The following is a 16,984-nucleotide window of genomic DNA, read 5'->3' as shown; positions in this document are numbered from 1 at the left end:
TATCTTAAAGCTATAGCCAAAGGAGCGCCCACGGCACTACCTCTTAACTGAATCAGTTTGCAGCTGGCATTCGTTGGACCTGGACCAAGGATTGCTGTGAATGAGTTGAATTTGACACTTAGGTGGTGCACCATGCTATCGTTGTCCCATAGTTGTTCTGTATTGCCCGTGGCCCACACTGCTCTGGGTATGAGGGGCACAGCATCCTGATAGTACCTGTGAGCTTCCTGACTCTAGGCACAGGCCTAGCAGCAGGGTCACAGGTGGTGGGATGGGTAGAGCCTGGTGGCCTACTGGTTGGGGGGACTCGAGGCTTGGACTTGAGAGAGCTCATGCTTTGTAGCATAGCTGACCCTGTCTCCTTCACCTGAGCAGCAGAAGGGTAGGGAACAGTTTTCTCAGCATTTTATTAAGAGCTTTTCAAATGCACAGCAAAGCCAGGGTGTTTTATAGCAAGTACTCATGAGACATGCCTGGGACTTCGGTCCTCCTTCTTTGGGTGCTCCTTCCTTAGCCTCCAGGAGCTGGGGTTTCAGGTGTTTGCCAGCATGCCTTTTAGTTTTATTTTGAGACGGGGTTTCTCTGTGTGTAGCCCTGACTGTCCCGAAACTCACTGGCCTCAAACTCAGAGTTCTGCCTGCTTCTGCCTCCAGAGTACTAGGATTAAAGGTTAAAGGTGTGTGCCACCATGACCAGCTATGTCCTTTTTTTTTGGAGAGGGAATTATAAAAGTTTGATATTTGCTTTATGTTTGGAGCACCACCTTCTGTGGTGCAAGACACTTGATTCCACATGTAGAGTAGGTGCTTCTGACCTGCAGCAGGGTCGTGCCCTGGTAGCTCTTCCTAAATCAGAACTACTGTTGGGTTAAAAGTGCATTGAGTGATGGTTCAGTGGGTTAAGAGCACTGGCTGCTCTTCCAGAGGACCCAGGTTTGATTCCCAGAATCCATGGTGACTCACAACAGTCTGTTACTCTAGTAGTAACAGGAGATCTGACACCCTCTTCTGGCCTCTGAGGGCACCATGAATGCATATGCACAGACAAATAAAACATTCCTACACATAATGAAATGAAATCTTTAATAAAACCATGCAACAACTACCCCAGTGGAGCTTCTGAGACTAACCCCACCTTTCAAATGTGTTCAGAACCAGAGCTGAACAAAGCCGTGTAAGGGAAGGCCTGCTTTACAGTCCTATTGATTACTTGGTTGAGTGATCACTAAAAGTGAGCTGGGTGTGTGGGTACATCTTTGCACTGTGGTAAAGTCAGTGTATTTAAGTCTAGCCGTTTTAAATTGGCTCGAGGGTATGTGGAGGTCTGTGCCGACTTTGGACACTAACCAGCTCACCTCTCTGGTTCTGCAGGACTGTGGTACGGAGGTGCACTGCTCTGACTTTCACAGCCTCGGAGGATCGGGTCTTGGTGGCTGACAAGTCTGGAGATGTCTATTCCTTCTCGGTGTTAGAGCCTGATGGACGTGGCAGGCTGGAGCTTGGACACCTCTCCATGCTGCTAGATGTGGTATGTGGTGGCGGTGGGGGGTTGGAGGGGTGGGGGGCACACAACACTGTCTGCTGCTGCCAGGGCTTGAGAGGGGGTGATGTGGGGTCAGGGACAGAGAGGGAAGAAACATGGGACTCTTCCAGAGCAGGAGACTTAAGAATGGCATTGACAGGTGAAGTGGAGTACACTTCTGGACCACATTCCAGGAAATGTAGGGAGGTAGCGAGACCTCCTTGGATCTTGCCATAGCTTGGCTTATAGTCTCCCCTCTGTCTGCCTCCAGCCTGTAGAACTGGGACAGACTGAGGTGGGGTGGAATCAAGGGCTGTGTGCAGTGCCTGGCATGACTCTGGCTGCTGCTGTACAGTGTGGAGAGGGAGGGGTGCGGTGGGTATTGGTGAGTGGCATTGGAGTTGGTCTCGGTGTATAGAAGTGTGGCTCTGGCTCTCATTTAAGCTGACTAATGTGAACTGGGCAGGCAGTTCCATTGCTTTTCCAAGCTGCACTGCAAAAGAGGCCTTCAGAATCCAAGCATTCTCATGGTGCTTTGCAAGGCCACCCAGTGAGCGGCTCTTCTTCTACTGACCCCTGGTGATTTAGGCCATGAGTCCTGATGACCAGTTTGTGCTCACTGCGGACCGGGACGAGAAGATCCGGGTCAGCTGGGCTGCTGCTCCGCACAGTATCGAGGCTTTCTGCCTGGGACACACAGAGTAAGTGTGATCCTGTCCCCTCCTCAGTCAGAGAAGTCTGGGTCTAACTGAGGGTGGGCCAGGACTCTGGTATCTGTTGGTAGACTGGTAGGGGCTCCATGCTAAGAGCTACCTGAGACTCAGAAGACCCTTCTGGGCCCATGGCTCCCTCTGTGTGACAGCTGTGGCCATCTAGGGCTGTAGGCTGTGTGAAGCAGTTGCTCTGAGCTTACCTCCGGGGCTGTTGCTCCTCAGCCCTTTCCTAGTCTCACATTGAAAACTCTTTCTGGGCCTAGTGGCCAGTGCCTTGTGGCTGCAGGCAGTCGGGAGGAGCCTCAGGAGCATCCTTTAGGCACTTGGGCTGTTGGGAGCTAAATGACAGGGTCCCTAGGTCTGTCTCCATCTGTGCTCTCCTGGCAGGAGCCTAGCTGGGAGGCCTTGAGTAGTGTGTTGTTGAGAACGGAAAGGGCATTATTATAGACAGTAGAAAACCTGAAGGACTGAAATTCAGTTCTGAGCTGGCTCTTGGCTTCCTGAGTGGGGTGCAGAAGTTCGCCTTGGGCTTCTACTTGTCCCATACTCCAGGTCTTGAGTTTTTGTTACCCTCAGTCATGTCCTCGTCATCTCAGTGGACTTGGTGAATTCTGACCCTCAGCCCAGCTGGACTGCACTCCTGCATATCAGGATCTTGTCTCGTGGTGATTCTTGGGACAAGAATGGTGCTTGGGAGGTTGTTCTCTGCTCTTCTTCCTTGCTTTCTCCTTGATGCCGCCTGCTTCCTTAGGGGTTTCCCCTCCACCCTCTGTCACTTGAATACCATGACTTCAGTATGAACAATTCCTGTTAGCCTTTAGATTTCTGCATTGCCAGAGAATGGACCCATCTGTGACCTTCTATGATGATATCTGTTTAGTTCAGCTTGTGGAGACTAGTTCCCACTTACCTGCTAAGGACTTGGGGTTATTCCTCTTGGATGACCTAAGACTAGAACTAGGCATCCTAAGAGATGGCAGCTGTTAGTCAAAGACCAGCTGCAGGTCAGGCCTGAGTCAGAGTGGTGGCTTGCTATTGGTGTGGTGGGTAATGGTGATGGAGGAAGCCTTCCGGACCAGCATGTCATAGGAGTCCTGGGTCTTATGAGTGATAGCTTGAGATTTCCGTTAAGAGCTGGTAGAAGAGCAACCTTGCTGCATGGCAGGTGCTAGAGACATACATGTTCATGGCCAGAAGGACTGCAGAGTGGATGTGGGAATCCCGGAGGGCCAGCATGTGCGGGTGCACTTCTGGTGGCAGAGTGGTTTCGAAGTCTTGAGATTGGTGAATAGAAGTCTTCGGTTGAGTTCCTTGAGGCACCAGTACTGGACTGGCCACATAGAGCTCCCTTGGGGTCTGCTTCAACTGCAAAGTAGTGTGGTTTTTCTCCTTCCTGTGCTGACCTTGAATGGAGGCAGGTGTGTGGGGCAGAGTGAGGTAATGTCCCCATGAAGAGCTGCATGTCCTACAGCACTCCAGCAGAACTGGGCCCTGCCACCCTTGGTCCAGATAGAATGTTGGGGATCAAAAGTGCCCAGCCATGTTCTCAGACCTGCAGTGTTTTTCTTTTCTGAGACATTCTTGGTGACTTACCTTTGCTTCCCACAGGTTTGTGAGCCGCATCTTTGTTGTGCCCAGTCACCCTGAGCTGCTGCTTTCCTCGTCTGGGGTAAGTGCTGTGTGTGGGGTGGTCAGTGCTGTTCAGAAGAAAATAGCTCCTAGCTAGGGTGCCAAGTATAGTATGTCAGTGGTGGCCACTAGAGGGAGCTTCTTCTTGGCTCTGAGTGGTCCCTTCCTTTACAGCTGTACATATGGTTTGTGTGCATATGTGTGTTCACCTGCCTGGGCCCAGCACAGCGGACATTGTAAGTGGATTAGCAGGGGAGTCTGGACATATTAGTTCCTTTGTCCCTTGTGCCATGATCTTGATTGGCCTGCCTTCACAGAGGCTTTCCTAGATGCTCCATAGCCTAATTGGTTAGTTGTTGGTACTTTGCTGAGACATGAGGGAGCCCCAGATGTCAGTGGGGATGCTGGCCACACACAGCCATGCTTGGGGTCCTGTGTTTCCACTCTCTTCCCCCTGCCTTTCTTGCTTCTGGGACAGGCCACTTGAGCCCTCACGAGCCCTTTTGTCTGTGTACAGGATGGCACCCTGAGACTCTGGGAGTATAGGAGTGGCTGCCAGCTGCAGTACTGTGACCTGGCCAGCCTACAGGAGCCTGCAGAGCATCAAGGACACAAGGTAACTTCATGCTCAACTCTGGTACTGGAGCCAAGCACCTCCTATTGCTCTGATTGTGGGAAAGTCATCTGTGAGAAACATGGCCTTGCTGTCAGTGTCTGACTTCTTCCCACTTGGGAGAAACACTCACAGGACTCATTTTGAAGGTGTGTGATCACCTGATGGAAAGTAATTCACATCTTACCTCACAGGTAGGCCTCCAGGCATACATGGACATGAAACAGTGTTGGCTTAGAGCCTTACCTTTGTTTTGACAGTGTATGTGGGGGGTACCCCAGCTCACAAGTGCCTCTTGGCACCAGTTGTACCCATGCTTCCTTTGGCATCAGGGAGACTCCTGGATTTCTTAGCTATCTGTCTTAAAATTGGGTGACATGGTGTCTGCTAGGCCAGCCATTGACCAGCAGGTGCTTTTTCCCACACATTGTGAAACTTGGGACTTGTAGAAACTTCTGGGTGTATCACCTTCTGTCTGGGAAGCATGGGAGCCCATAGGACAGTTGTCTGATTACAGTCCATTTTGCCTTACGTTCCTGCTTTCCCACCTGTTCTGTTGCTCTGGGGACAATCACAGGCCTACAGGGAGCCAGGGTCACACATGCTTTGACACTATGAGGGAACTATGATGCTAGTGGCCTTGCCCTCTGGTGACATGAGAAGGGCATAGGTGACCTGTCAGCAGAGCCTGGTTAAGCGGCTTCTTTTTCTTGCAGGGATTGGCTGCATCTAGGATTGCATTCTGGGGACAAGAGAGCTATGTGGTGCTTCTGTGTGAGTGGTAAGATGAGAAGTTTTACTGTCATGGCCTGTGGCTGTGTCTTCAAGTGATGAAAATGTGGGTGGCCGTTAGCTCTGCCGAGTACTCTTTAGGGAGGCAGGCTGGGGTCCTCTAATCTGCCCTTTCTACTTAATTATCTAAAGGGTAGCTGGGAGCTTGTATCCATGACGGAACAGTTGCAGGGGATTCCACAGGCCAATTCCTCTCAGAACTGATCCTGCTGGAATCTGCCTGAGAGTTGGCGCTGCAGGGTGTAATTGAGGGGGGACCTTCTGCCCTTTCTCAATTCCAGGGTAGACCTCTGGTGTTCTGCATTTTCTCCTATGAGAGCTCTTAGCGCCCCTTAGAAATGTGAACATAGGTTGGAGAAAAGAGAGAAGCTCCTTAGAGGCTGGCCTCTCTATCAGTCAGTGATTCTCAATCTTAATGCTACTTCTGAACTATAATTTTGCTACTATTATGAATTGTAAACAAATATCTATGTTTCTCCTGGTCATAGGCTTCCCCTGTAGAAGGGTGATTTGACCACCAAAGGGGTTGCTACCCACGCAGGTTGGGAACCATGGGTCTGTACACTTAGGGTAGGGTAGCCGTTTCACTCTTTGTCCTGTATTTGTTAGTTCTTGGTAGTGGCTTTTAATCCCAGCACTCAGAAGGCAGGCAGATCTCAGCATGAGTTTGAGGCCAGCCTGGTCTACGAAGAGAGTTCCAGGATAGCCAGAGAAATTCTGTCTTGGGAAAAAAACAAAAAAACCCAAGTTGCTCCAGAACTCAAGACAGTAAACACATATTATCTTACAGAGTTTGGGTGACTCAGGGTCTGCAGGGTGTTAGAGTAGAGGCAGGCTAGGTGCTAGGCTGTGTTGTATGGAATGCTACCATGGGTCTGGGGTTGCAGTGTGACCAGTCTCTCTCTCCTGGAAAGCGTTCCTGTGGTCTTCATCTTCCAGCTTGATGCCAGCAGACAGCAGTTGGTGTTCAGACAGCAGCTGACTTTCCCTCATCGAGTGTGGGATGTCGTCTTTGAGGAGACTCGGGGGCTGTGGGTTCTGCAGGACTGTCGGGATGCTCCCCTCATGCTCTGGAGGCCCGTGGGTGACCAGTGGCAGGTGAGAGTATGCAACGTCTCCATGTACTGAGGGTGGGGTGGGGTGGGGCGGGGTGAGACCCCAACCTGTACTGGTGAAGCCAGTACTAGGCCTGATGTGGGTGTGCCCTTCCTGTGTGCAGGAGTTGGGGGTGGAGCTTTGCTGAGTACTGATGGGGTAGAGGGAGCAGTGTGGGGACATCCCCGCCAATCCCATGGTGTAAGGGCCTTTTACTACAATCCCATGAGGCCATGGGTGAGGTAGGCCAGCACCGGGAGCTCTTTGTAGCTTCCTGTGCTCAGCTCCTGGGGCTGAAGGCTTTATGTGACTAGCCTTAGAGATAGGGAGCCTGTGCCTGAGGATGGGCCCTGCTAGGCCGCTGCCTGCCATCTCTGGGCTCTGTTTTTGGTCCTGACCCTGCTTACTTGTCACCTGCAGGCTGTTCCTGAAGATTCTGTGTCCCAGAGACTCAGCAGCCATCTCCGTGAAAACTGGGCCATGCTGGAAGGTGAGAACTCGGTTAGGTCTGTAATGCAGATAAGACAGCAGGAAGCGAAGGGGCTTCACAGCTGGAGCAGATGCAGGCTGGTTAACGTGCTAACAGGAAGATGCGCTGCTGCAGGTTCAATGAGAAGCAATTGAGGCTGTGGGGGCCGTGTGTCCTGGTTGGGGTGGAGCTTCCAGGTGTCCACTGTTGTATTTACTGGATAGAGAATGGTCATTCAGACAGGACCACCCAGACTCAGTCTTTTATGAAACAATTACCTAGAAAAGATCTTGCAAAGCTAATTCTTATTAGAAGTTGATCTGAAACTTGATTTCAGGGGCGTTTGTATCATCTGTGAACTAAATGCCCTCTTAAGTCTGCCTGCAGGCTCACTGGCCACAGGGCAATCTAGTGGGCACTTTCTCAATTAAGATTCCCTTCTTTCATAATGACTCTAACTTGTATTGAGTTGACATACGAGTTGCCAGGACAAGGTGGGAAAGGGTTAGTGTCCTCTGACCCAGTCTGAGTCTGCATTAGGTCTTCAGGGTGGACCCAGGCTGGTCACCCTGAGAATTCCTGACTAGCCTTTTAAGGATAAAATTGTTGTGTCTCAGAGACAACCTCTTCAGAATCTTTCTTCATGTGACATGAAACTCAGGTTGTCAGGGATGGCTGCTGTTTCTGAGCCATCTTGCTGGCCTCCCACTGCAGTTCCTTATTCCCTGTTCTGGGCTTTCCTCAGTCTGCTTCTGTTGAGGGTTATCTGGGCCTGGCTTCTAAGATATTCCACATATAGATGGGGGCATGGATGGATGGAGAGGTGGAGAACCATGCTAGCCTGAGTATCCTGAGCAGTGGCCTTGACTGCTAGAGGTCAGGGAACTACATCCACTGCAAGGTAGGGTGACATAGGGGCACTCCCTGGCTTGCGATGCTGACTGTCCTCCGGGTGTGCTACTGCCGACACCACCCAGAGCCATACACCCTGCTGTCATTCCAGTGGGCACTGTAGACTGCCCACCGTCCCCTGGTGTTGACTGGTTGGTCTCAGGTTCCCCTTGGGCAGTGTCTGTCCCCACTCAGTAGCTGGTTGGAGGATTCAGGCCTCACTTCTGTGCTACCCCGTCCAGGACTTAGTCAGTGAATGAACAGGAAGGTGCAGATAAGATGTCAGCCAAGACCTACCTATTCTCTCCTTCCACTTCCACCCTTCCCTTCACCACATTCTGTGGTCCAGCCTGACTACGGATCCCAGGTGGTAGGGGCGTGGGCCTCCTTGAGGTCTGTGAGGAGTCAGGGAGGCAATCCTGTGAGGAAATGGTGCTGGGCCGTGTTCCAAGTCACTTCACCTGGCGTCCGTTCTGTCCTTGTCATAGGCGCTGTTGGTGCAGATGAGGGTTTCCGCAGCCTCTACAAGGCCACCTTTGACAACATGACCTCTTACCTGAAGAAGAAGGAAGAGAGACTGCAGCAGCAGTTGAAGAAGAAACGACAAAGAAGCCCCCTCCCAGGGTCCCCAGAACAGACCAAAAAGGCGTGCCCAGGGCAGTCAGACCTTAGTTGCTGACCTTGGACTTGGCAGAGCTCTCAGCCCTGAGGTCTCATGGGTCGCTCTCTCTTCTCCCTCCTGCCTGGTTCATCCATAAGGGGGGAGATCATGGCAGCTCAGTCCCCACCTGACTCCACAGCCGTCTTTGTCACTGAGCACAGCCTCCTGGCTGCAGGGGCACACATGGTGTTAGCCTAGCTAATGGTTCTTCAGAGCTGCATGGAAGTGCCTTCACATTGAAGGATATACTGACCTGCAGCACCATGTCCGTCAGTCAGTGCCCACAGTGCTGTCTCTGCAGATCTTCTCTAGGGAGGCCTGCGGGCAGGACCTGCCTCCACGCCATTGCTGTGGGCTTTCCAGGTGGAGTATGGCATGGCTCACACGTAGCTGCTGCTATTGTGGGGCAGATTGCTCTGTACTCATAGCCACATGTGGTGAGGGGCTCAGTCCGGGCCAAGCAGAGCAGCGAGGGAAGCAGGCATGGCATTGGTGCTGGAGCAGACCTACCTTCAGGGCAGATGAGGATGCGATCTGGGCCAGGCCTTATTTTACAGGAATGACCAGTGATGTCGTGGTCTATTGCTTTGATTTGAACTCTGCACACACTGCAGAGCAGCAGGGGATCAACTGAACACAGCATCAATAAAGACAAACTTTGCATAGCTTTCTGGAATGTTCAGCAGCGGCCTCCAAAACTGGTCTTAAGACATTCAACATGTATATGATGAGATGACTTAGCTTATAGTGGTTAGAGAGAGGTATGGCCCAGCTCTGCCTACTTAGCATGTAATGTCGCAGACCAGCCCTAGTAGAAACAATCCCGGCCTGGGGAGATGCTTGGTGAGTAAGAGCAGCTGTGAAAACAGAAGACCCGAGTTTAATTAGCCACCCATACAGAAACCCTAATACTGGAGCTGCAGGCCAGGGCAGATCACAGGAGTTTGCTGCTCAGCCTAGCCTAAATGGTGAGCTTTCAGATGTTCAAGATGGAAAGCAGGAGAGGAAGACACCCAGTGCATTCATGGCATGCAGTAAAGTCTTGTGGCCGCCAGCAGTTCTGCTGCCTTGCTTGTATGCAGGCGCTTTATTTCCCTCAAGGTGAGACTGGGCAGGTGCACATGGATCAGGCATGCCCTCCTGTATGGGAACTAGCTAGCCTCATTCCGCCTCATGAGCACTGAGGTGCTTGGTCCCAGAGTGAATCAGGAGGCAGAGACAGGTGGATCTCTGTAAATTCGAGGCCAACCTGGTATACAGAGTGAGTTCCAGGACAGTCAATGCTACACAGAGACACCCTGTCTTGAAAAAGAAATGGATCTGCAACCTGGTCTGGGCTGTGACCTAAGGATTTCTAGGTTTTAAATAGTTGGAAAGAAATCAAAGGAAAAACGTTACATGGCTATTTAAGTTCAAGTCTGAGGTCAAGGAATGCAGCTTTGCTGAGATAGCTGTGTTCACTCAGTGCTTCTGTCATTTACTGCCTGTGAGCCAAATAGAGCCTGTGCCTGCACAGCAGTTCTCTGGGGGCCATCAAGGCCTGTGGCTTGATACCAGGGATGTTCAGAGGGCCATGTGTCCCTAGACCCAGCATGTACATTGCTGAGAGGCATCTTGGATCCCTGGTGTGCCTTGTAAGCTCTGATAGAGCCACACAGTGATGGGGAGTCCTTGTGTCAAAGAGTAGATGAGCTTGGGGAACCTGGTGACTGTTTACAGTACATGTGGAATGTATGGGCTAGAATTTAGCCACTTGGATTCACATATGTGAAGGCGCCCTCAGGAATAGGGCGTTTTCTGAAGCCTCTGAGATATACACACTGTTAATGGCTAGAGTGTATGAAAGTATTAGTCTATCCACAGGCACTGAATTGTGATATCTCATGTTTTAACGAAGCTTCCTGAAGATCAGAGTGCAGAGCTAAGCCACTAGAGGCCAGGGAGTGGTGGCATACACCTTTAATCCCAGGACTCAGACAGGCAGTGGGGATCTCTGTTAGTTCAAGGCCACCCTGAGCTAAACAAAATTGATTTTATCTAAAAGAATAGCTCACACAAAGGTGATCCCAGCATTTGGGATCTTATGTCTTTAGTCCCAACACTAGGGAGGTAGAGACAGGAGTGATATGGCTGGGCAGAGAGAGGAATATAAGGCAGAAAGAGACAGGATCTCAGTGCAGCTTGAAGTTTGGTGGAGACAGAGTCTGGAGATGCAGTCTGAGGACAGGATGGCCCCCATTGGGCTGAGCATTTAGTGGCTGGCCTCTGTGTTTCTTTTTTGCATTAGCCCCTATATCTGACTCTGAGTTTTATTAAGATCAACTAGAGGCCGGGCGGTGGTGGCGCACGCCTTTAATCCCAGCACTCGGGAGGCAGCTACATTAGATGGTTTAAATATGTTAGCTGGTAAGAAAATGCTGTGAGTCTTCAAGTTCCTGCTATTTGGACCACAGGGAAGAGTTTCTATGGTATACAGAGTTATTCATCAATGTCTGCAGGAGTTGATCCCAGCGCTCCCAGGATCTACAGATGCCCAAGTCCCTTGTGTAAGCTTCTGCAGTAGAACCTCCCTCCATGGGCCATCTTACCTCTCCAGCACCCTGACCTTGCTTCGATGCTCACTGTGAGAGTTCTTCATCCCTAGATCCTGAAGACTAAGAGGCTTCTGGCTCATTTCTCGTCATCCTCATTTCTCCTATAAGTCCACAGTCCACTCTGATCAGACACTCAACTGTCTCGACTTTGGACATCCCATTGAATGGCTTCCGCAGCTCCTGTCTTAGATTACTAGTTCTAGATTACTCAGGATTCACTGCCTTGCTTCTGGCCTGTAGGTGTCATCTCTGCTGTGTCTCCCTCCCCCTTGGCTCCTCCTGGGCACAACCCTCAACATTTGTCCTTTCTTGCAAGCACAGTGCCAAGCTCTGCCGCTAGGAGGAGCTAGAGGCACGCCAGGGATGAGGATGGCTCTGATTTCTAGGTGCTGCCTTTTCTGGGCTTCTGTGCTATGCGCTTGCCTGCTTATAGGGACATTCAATGATACTCTTGGAGTTGAACAGCACCCAGTGTGTGTCTTCCTGGTGACTTCCAGCTTTCAGCAGGGAGGGTTCCAGTGTGGGTCTTGGTAGCCAGTCCTTTCATAGCCCATTACCCTGCGTGGCATGGCCACTTCCAGCAAACAGGTTCCGCTGCATCTCAGATGTAGTGGATGCGTCCAGGCCCACCACTTTGTACCTGTCACCTGCCCTGGGATGGTGGCTACCACTGAGAATACACACATTATCTTTCTACTGGGCGCCGGGAACTCCTCCCTGCTGCTTCTGAGACTTTCTCCTAAAGATTTTCTGTGGTGTGTGTGTGTGTGTGTGTGTTCGTTCTGTTTAGGGCTTGATTCTTGTTGAACTGTTTGTGCAGCATGGGACATCTCCAGCTCCTACCCGCTTCTACAGTCTGACTCCAGTGTGACTGGCTTGATCTGCCGGCCCTCAGGTTACCGCTCTCTGCTCCTCTTCAGGCTCCTGTTCTGCCCTGCTTCGGTCTGGGCAGATTTCAGATGACTCATCTTCCCTGTGGCATCTAAGGATTTTCTTTATTTCAATTTTGGCCTAAGCCTTCCATTTCTCTGAGAACAGTAATCTTACGGTTTAAATTCATCCTTGGGCATTGGGGTGTGCATGGGCTTTACCTGCTCTGTTGTCTGTGGCATTTCTATGTTTCTGTGCTTGTGTGTGTACATATGTGTGTATGGTAGAGGTGTGTTGTACACATGTCAGAGGTCAGAGGCCAGTTGTGGGAACTGGTTCTCCTACTATGTGAATCTTAGGGTTCAAACTCAGGTCACCAAGCTTTCCCCACTGAGCCCTCTATTGGCCCTGACCAGTTTATCCTGTGCTTAGGGGACACCTTTTCCTGGGACAAGAATGCTGCAGGTTGGGACCAACCCCGACTGTGTCCTTGCTTACCCCCCCCTTTTTTTTTTTTTTTTTTTTTTTTGGTTTTTTGAGACAGGGTTTCTCTGTAGCTTTGGAGCTTGTCCTGGAACTAGCTCTTTTAGACCAGGCTGGCCTCGAACTCACAGAGATCCACCTGCCTCTGCCTCCCAAGTACTGGGATTAAAGGTGTGCACCACCATTGCCCGGCTTTAGCTGACCTTCTCAATCATGGGATAGGACCAAAGTAGGAATGACTCTACTCCTGCTCAGGTGTGGCTGCACTGGGTCCCTGTTCAATGTCCTTTGTGCCCAGAGTATGAGCACAAAGTTCTAGGGAAACCCAAGTGGCCCCCAGGCTGTTGCAAGGTGTGGGGTTGCTATCTTAGGTGCCTGGAAATTGTTCCTTCTCAAAAGTTGCTCAGTGTTTGGTATTCAGCAATAGACCTGAGAGGATCCCAGCCTTTCTTACCTCCATGTCCTTCTTCCTGTTGCAGGTGCTCTGCCTGTCTAGAAGTTTCTCCCTCCTGGGGTGTTGCAGTCAGAATCGCTCCCAGGCGTACAGCCTAAAGGATGTGTCCCAGAGGGCCTGGACAAGGCTTGCACTGTTGGTTCTCCTGCAGGAAGGCAAAAGGGTGATTCTAGGTCACCTTGTCCATCCTGGCCAGCCAGGAGGTCACCTGTGTTCCTGAATTTGAACTTTCACTCACCCTGGGCTGTTTGCTTTGACTTCCTGGGGAACCTCTTTTGCCCTGTTGTTCATGGGGTTGACCCCCCCCCCAGCTCATTTGAAGGTGACCTTCTAATGAGTTGCTGCCCTTCAAACAATTTTAAATGTTTTTGTTTTGAAAACTGCTTGCACTTAACCCTCCAAGCCTCCCAGAACTGCTTTTAATGCAGATATTTGCGGTCACTTTATCAGCGTTTGCTTGTGGTTCCTCACAATGGCTTTACCACTCAGGGAACCATGCTGGGAACACCTACAGAAGGATGGGGGGGGGGGGCGGGCGGGAGATTGGTATCCTGAGAAAGCCACTGGGCATATGCTTGTTTTCTGTGCAGTGAAAGCCGAGTGGCTCTCAGCGACTCACTGGAAGCTTTGTCAGTTTTTGAAGCAGGAAATTACAAGCCCCACATGCTATTACAATTTTTCTGGTCAGTGAAGAAGTAAAAGCAAAACAGTAGCCTTCAAGGTTCCTCAGGCCCAGTGCTTGGTAGGGAAAGGGAGGTGCTGGAGGCAGGGAAGCTGGAGAACCAGAGCAAAGCTCCATGGGACACTGGATGTGCTCCCAGAGAGTCCCCGTGGGTCAGCGTGGGCAAGGACAATGGAGAAGGTAAGAATCTGTCTGCCTCTGGGATTAGCCATTCGCTGGCAGCTACAGACCATGGTCATATTCATTTGCTTTCTATTGCTATGATAAAATACTGTGACCCAAACCAGCCTGCCTGGGGGCTATTTAATCTTACAGTTTGTGGTCCATCAGGAAGAAAGCCAGTGCAGGCGCTCCTGGCAGGAACTGAACCATGGAGGAATGCTGCTTACTGACTTGCTCCCTGTGACTTGCTCAGCCTACTTTTTTTTGTTTTTTTGTTTTTGTTTTTTGTTTTTCGAGACAGGGTTTCTCTGTAGCTTTGGAGCCTGTCCTGGAGCTAGCTCTTGTAGACCAGGCTAGCTTCGAACTCACAGAGATCTGCCTATCTCTGCCTCCCAAGTGCTGGAATTAAAGGCGTATGCCACCACCGCCTGGCCTTAGCCTGCTTTCTTTTAGAATCTCAGACCACCTGCCTAGAGGTGCTACCATCCACAGTGATTATTAATTATTAATCAAAAAATGGCCTACAGACCTGCCTACAGGCCAATCCAATGGGAGCATTTTCTCAGTTGAGGTCCCCTCATCCCAGATGACTCTGGGTTTGTGTCAATTTGAGAAAAACCTCACCAGTATAATGGTCAGAGTTCCTACCGGTGATACTTGTGCTTGCTTTGAACAGGAACAAAATTAAGAATTTTAAATGCTGCCAAAATCTGAAATCACATCTTTTCATGCCATTGGGTTTGGGCACCTTCCAGAAGCCTGAGGCTGCATTTGCTGTTGACCAAAAGCCAACACCACAACGATATGCAGAGAGCAGAGCGTTTCCTGTGGTCAGGAGCATGGCGTGGTTACTGTTTACTCTTCCACTCTGCAGGGGTGTAAGCCAGAGCAGCTAGACAAGGGGGCTGATTCATGGCACAATTGCCAAGGGAGGAAAGCTATTGGCAGGTGGCATGATAAGGTGTCTGGACAGCCTAGAGGTCCATGCTAAAACCAACTCTGAAGTCACTGCATTGAGAGAAAAAGTCAACAGCCCTGATATATGAGTAAGAAATAGAAGATGAGGGACTAGAGAGTTGGCTCAGTAGTTCATACTTGCCTAGTGGTGGTGGTGCACACCTTTAATTCCAGCACTTGGGAGGCAGGGGCAAGCTGATCTCTGTGAGATCGAGGCCAGCCTGGTCTACAAGAGCTAGTTCTAGGTCAGACTCCAAAGCTACAGAGAAACTCTGTCTCAAAAAAAAAAAAATTCTTCATACTTTTGTTAAGGATCTGAGTTCAGTTCCCAGCACCCACATTATGGCTCACAACCATCTAACTCCAGTTCCAGGGGACCCAACACCTTCCTCAGACCTCAACAGATACCAGGCATACACATGCTACACATACATGTACGCAAAGCAGAAACACACATACACATAAAAAATAGATGAATAGTTTCCAGCACTGTCTGTTCCTGTCTTTGATCCTTGCAGACTTGGAGATGGGAGTAGGGCACATGGGGAGTGGGAAGGTGGGAGTGTTCATACAGCATTGAATAGTGACTACTCTCACTTCTCTCCGCACACTTCATCCTGTGTGTGTCATCCCATGTGCTAGCTGAGGGCCAATCCACCTCTCCTCTTTTCCCATCTGGGCATGTCTTCTGGCTAGGGTCATCCTCCTTGAGTGATGTGAGATTCCCCTCTGTATGCTGTAAATACCATTGGTTAATAAACTGTCTTGGGCCTGTGATAGGGTAGAGCAGAGCCGGGGGCAGGGGACAACACAATACAATACACTAAATTAAATGCTGGGAGAAAGAAGGGAGAGTCAGAAAGAAGCCATGTAGCCCCACCGGAGATAGATGCCGGAACTTTACCCAGTGAGCCACAGCCTCGTGGTGATACACAGATTAATGGAGATGGGTTAAATTAAGATGTAAGACCTAGCCAATAAGAAGCTAGGGCTAATAGGCTAAGCAATGATTTAATTAATACAGTTTCTATGTGGTTATTTTGGGTCTGAGCTGCCAGGCGGCCAGGAAACAAACAAGCGGCATCCTACAACACTTGAGTTTCCCTTTCCTGTTAAACACAGGAACCTGCCTGTGTTCCAGTCCCCTAAGGTCAAGTTGCAGGCTGTGTAGGTGGCACTATCTGATAGACTCATGCAGTGAGCCACAAATTCCAGGCACCATGTGACTGGATGTCCTCAGAACCTATTAAACAGCAAAAGCTCAGGAGAAATCAATAAGCTTTTTGACTAAAGCAGCATGGCCAAAGGGCTATCATTTCATTATGTAAATGATATAAAATTAATGAGAAATTTTGCATTATCACATCACACTGAGCATTAAGCCTGGTGGCTTTCTGCTCTTTCTGGGGCCTTGTGTGACAAAACAGCTTTGGCTGCCGTCACAGAGAAATTGGCCTACAGACACATAGCTAATGATGTCACACCGCTGTGGCTGCATGGTTGCATAGAATACGGGACCTAATACTGCCACCAAAGTACACAGGAGAAGAAGAAATCTGTGGCCATCAGTGGCCCTGAGGAAAGGGAGGGACTAGAGAGCTGGGGTCTTGAGGGCTCTGGAAGCCAACCAAGCTCACTGACTTTGCCTATGAATAATGATCACCCCTAACCGCTTTCTCCCTTAAGTTACTCCAGGACCGGGTTCTAGCAAAAAAAAAAAAAAAAAAAAAAAAAAAAAAAAAAAAAAAAACAGTTGAAACCGGAACAAGCACTCATTCTAACTCAGGCAAAATGAGAGTGGAAGGTGCTGGAGGCTGGGGAATACACATTTGCTGTGTGGAAATGGAGTCCTGTTTGGAAGATGTTCTGGAGAAGGTGGTGGTGGCTGCATGGCAGTATAAACGAACTCTTACTGAAGTGCACCTAAAATAGTTAAAACAATAAATGTGTCCTGTGTACAAATGTGACCTCACAGAGGCATGTTTCCTACATGATTGCCTCTAACTGCAGGTGACCATTTCTAGAGGGAGAACAGAAGGCACCCACAGGGAGTGACCAACATGAGGCAGTCCTGGTCCTCGGCGGCAGGGATATCTGATCTAGAAGCTTCTGGGGGGCATACCTTTAGTGTGTGCCTAAGGCCTGTAGGAGCCATACATGTCCTGAAGTGTCCCCTGCTGAGGCAGCACGCTTTTACACACTAGAACCTGAGCAGGGGAGTCAGAGAACTCTACCATCCCACATGCCCAGTGAGCTTCTCCATCATCCCACATGCCCAGTGAGCTCCTCCTCCATCACACATGCCCAGTGAGCTCCTCCATCCCACATGCCCAGTGAGCTCCTCCATCCTACATGGCCAGTGAGCTCCTCCTCCATCCCACACACCCAGTGAGCTCCT

At 50.2% G+C, this 16,984-nt stretch overlaps 1 protein-coding gene across 3 annotated transcripts in view; it reads left to right on the top strand.

Annotated features, from left to right (window-relative positions):
* The window catches only part of Wdr4 (WD repeat domain 4), a 28,177-nt gene extending 19,126 nt beyond the window's left edge, over positions 1–9,051 (top strand). For all 3 annotated transcript variants that reach the window (XM_041635164.1, XM_041635163.1, XM_041635165.1), the window contains 8 exons: positions 1,371–1,527; positions 2,110–2,222; positions 3,843–3,903; positions 4,381–4,479; positions 5,193–5,257; positions 6,183–6,366; positions 6,784–6,853; positions 8,212–9,051. In XM_041635164.1, the coding sequence (XP_041491098.1) occupies positions 1,371–1,527; positions 2,110–2,222; positions 3,843–3,903; positions 4,381–4,479; positions 5,193–5,257; positions 6,183–6,366; positions 6,784–6,853; positions 8,212–8,402 (940 nt within the window). In that variant the 3' untranslated portion in view covers positions 8,403–9,051. The remainder of the gene's footprint in view (positions 1–1,370; positions 1,528–2,109; positions 2,223–3,842; positions 3,904–4,380; positions 4,480–5,192; positions 5,258–6,182; positions 6,367–6,783; positions 6,854–8,211) is intronic.
* Positions 9,052–16,984: the final 7,933 nt, after the last annotated feature.

The sequence above is a fragment of the Microtus oregoni genome, unplaced genomic scaffold (genome assembly GCF_018167655.1).
Source record: "Microtus oregoni isolate MIOR12 unplaced genomic scaffold, Mior012 000046F_ref0000063, whole genome shotgun sequence".
In the NCBI taxonomy this organism is placed as follows: domain Eukaryota; kingdom Metazoa; phylum Chordata; class Mammalia; order Rodentia; family Cricetidae; genus Microtus; species Microtus oregoni.
This window is presented reverse-complemented; position numbering and strand designations above follow the sequence as displayed.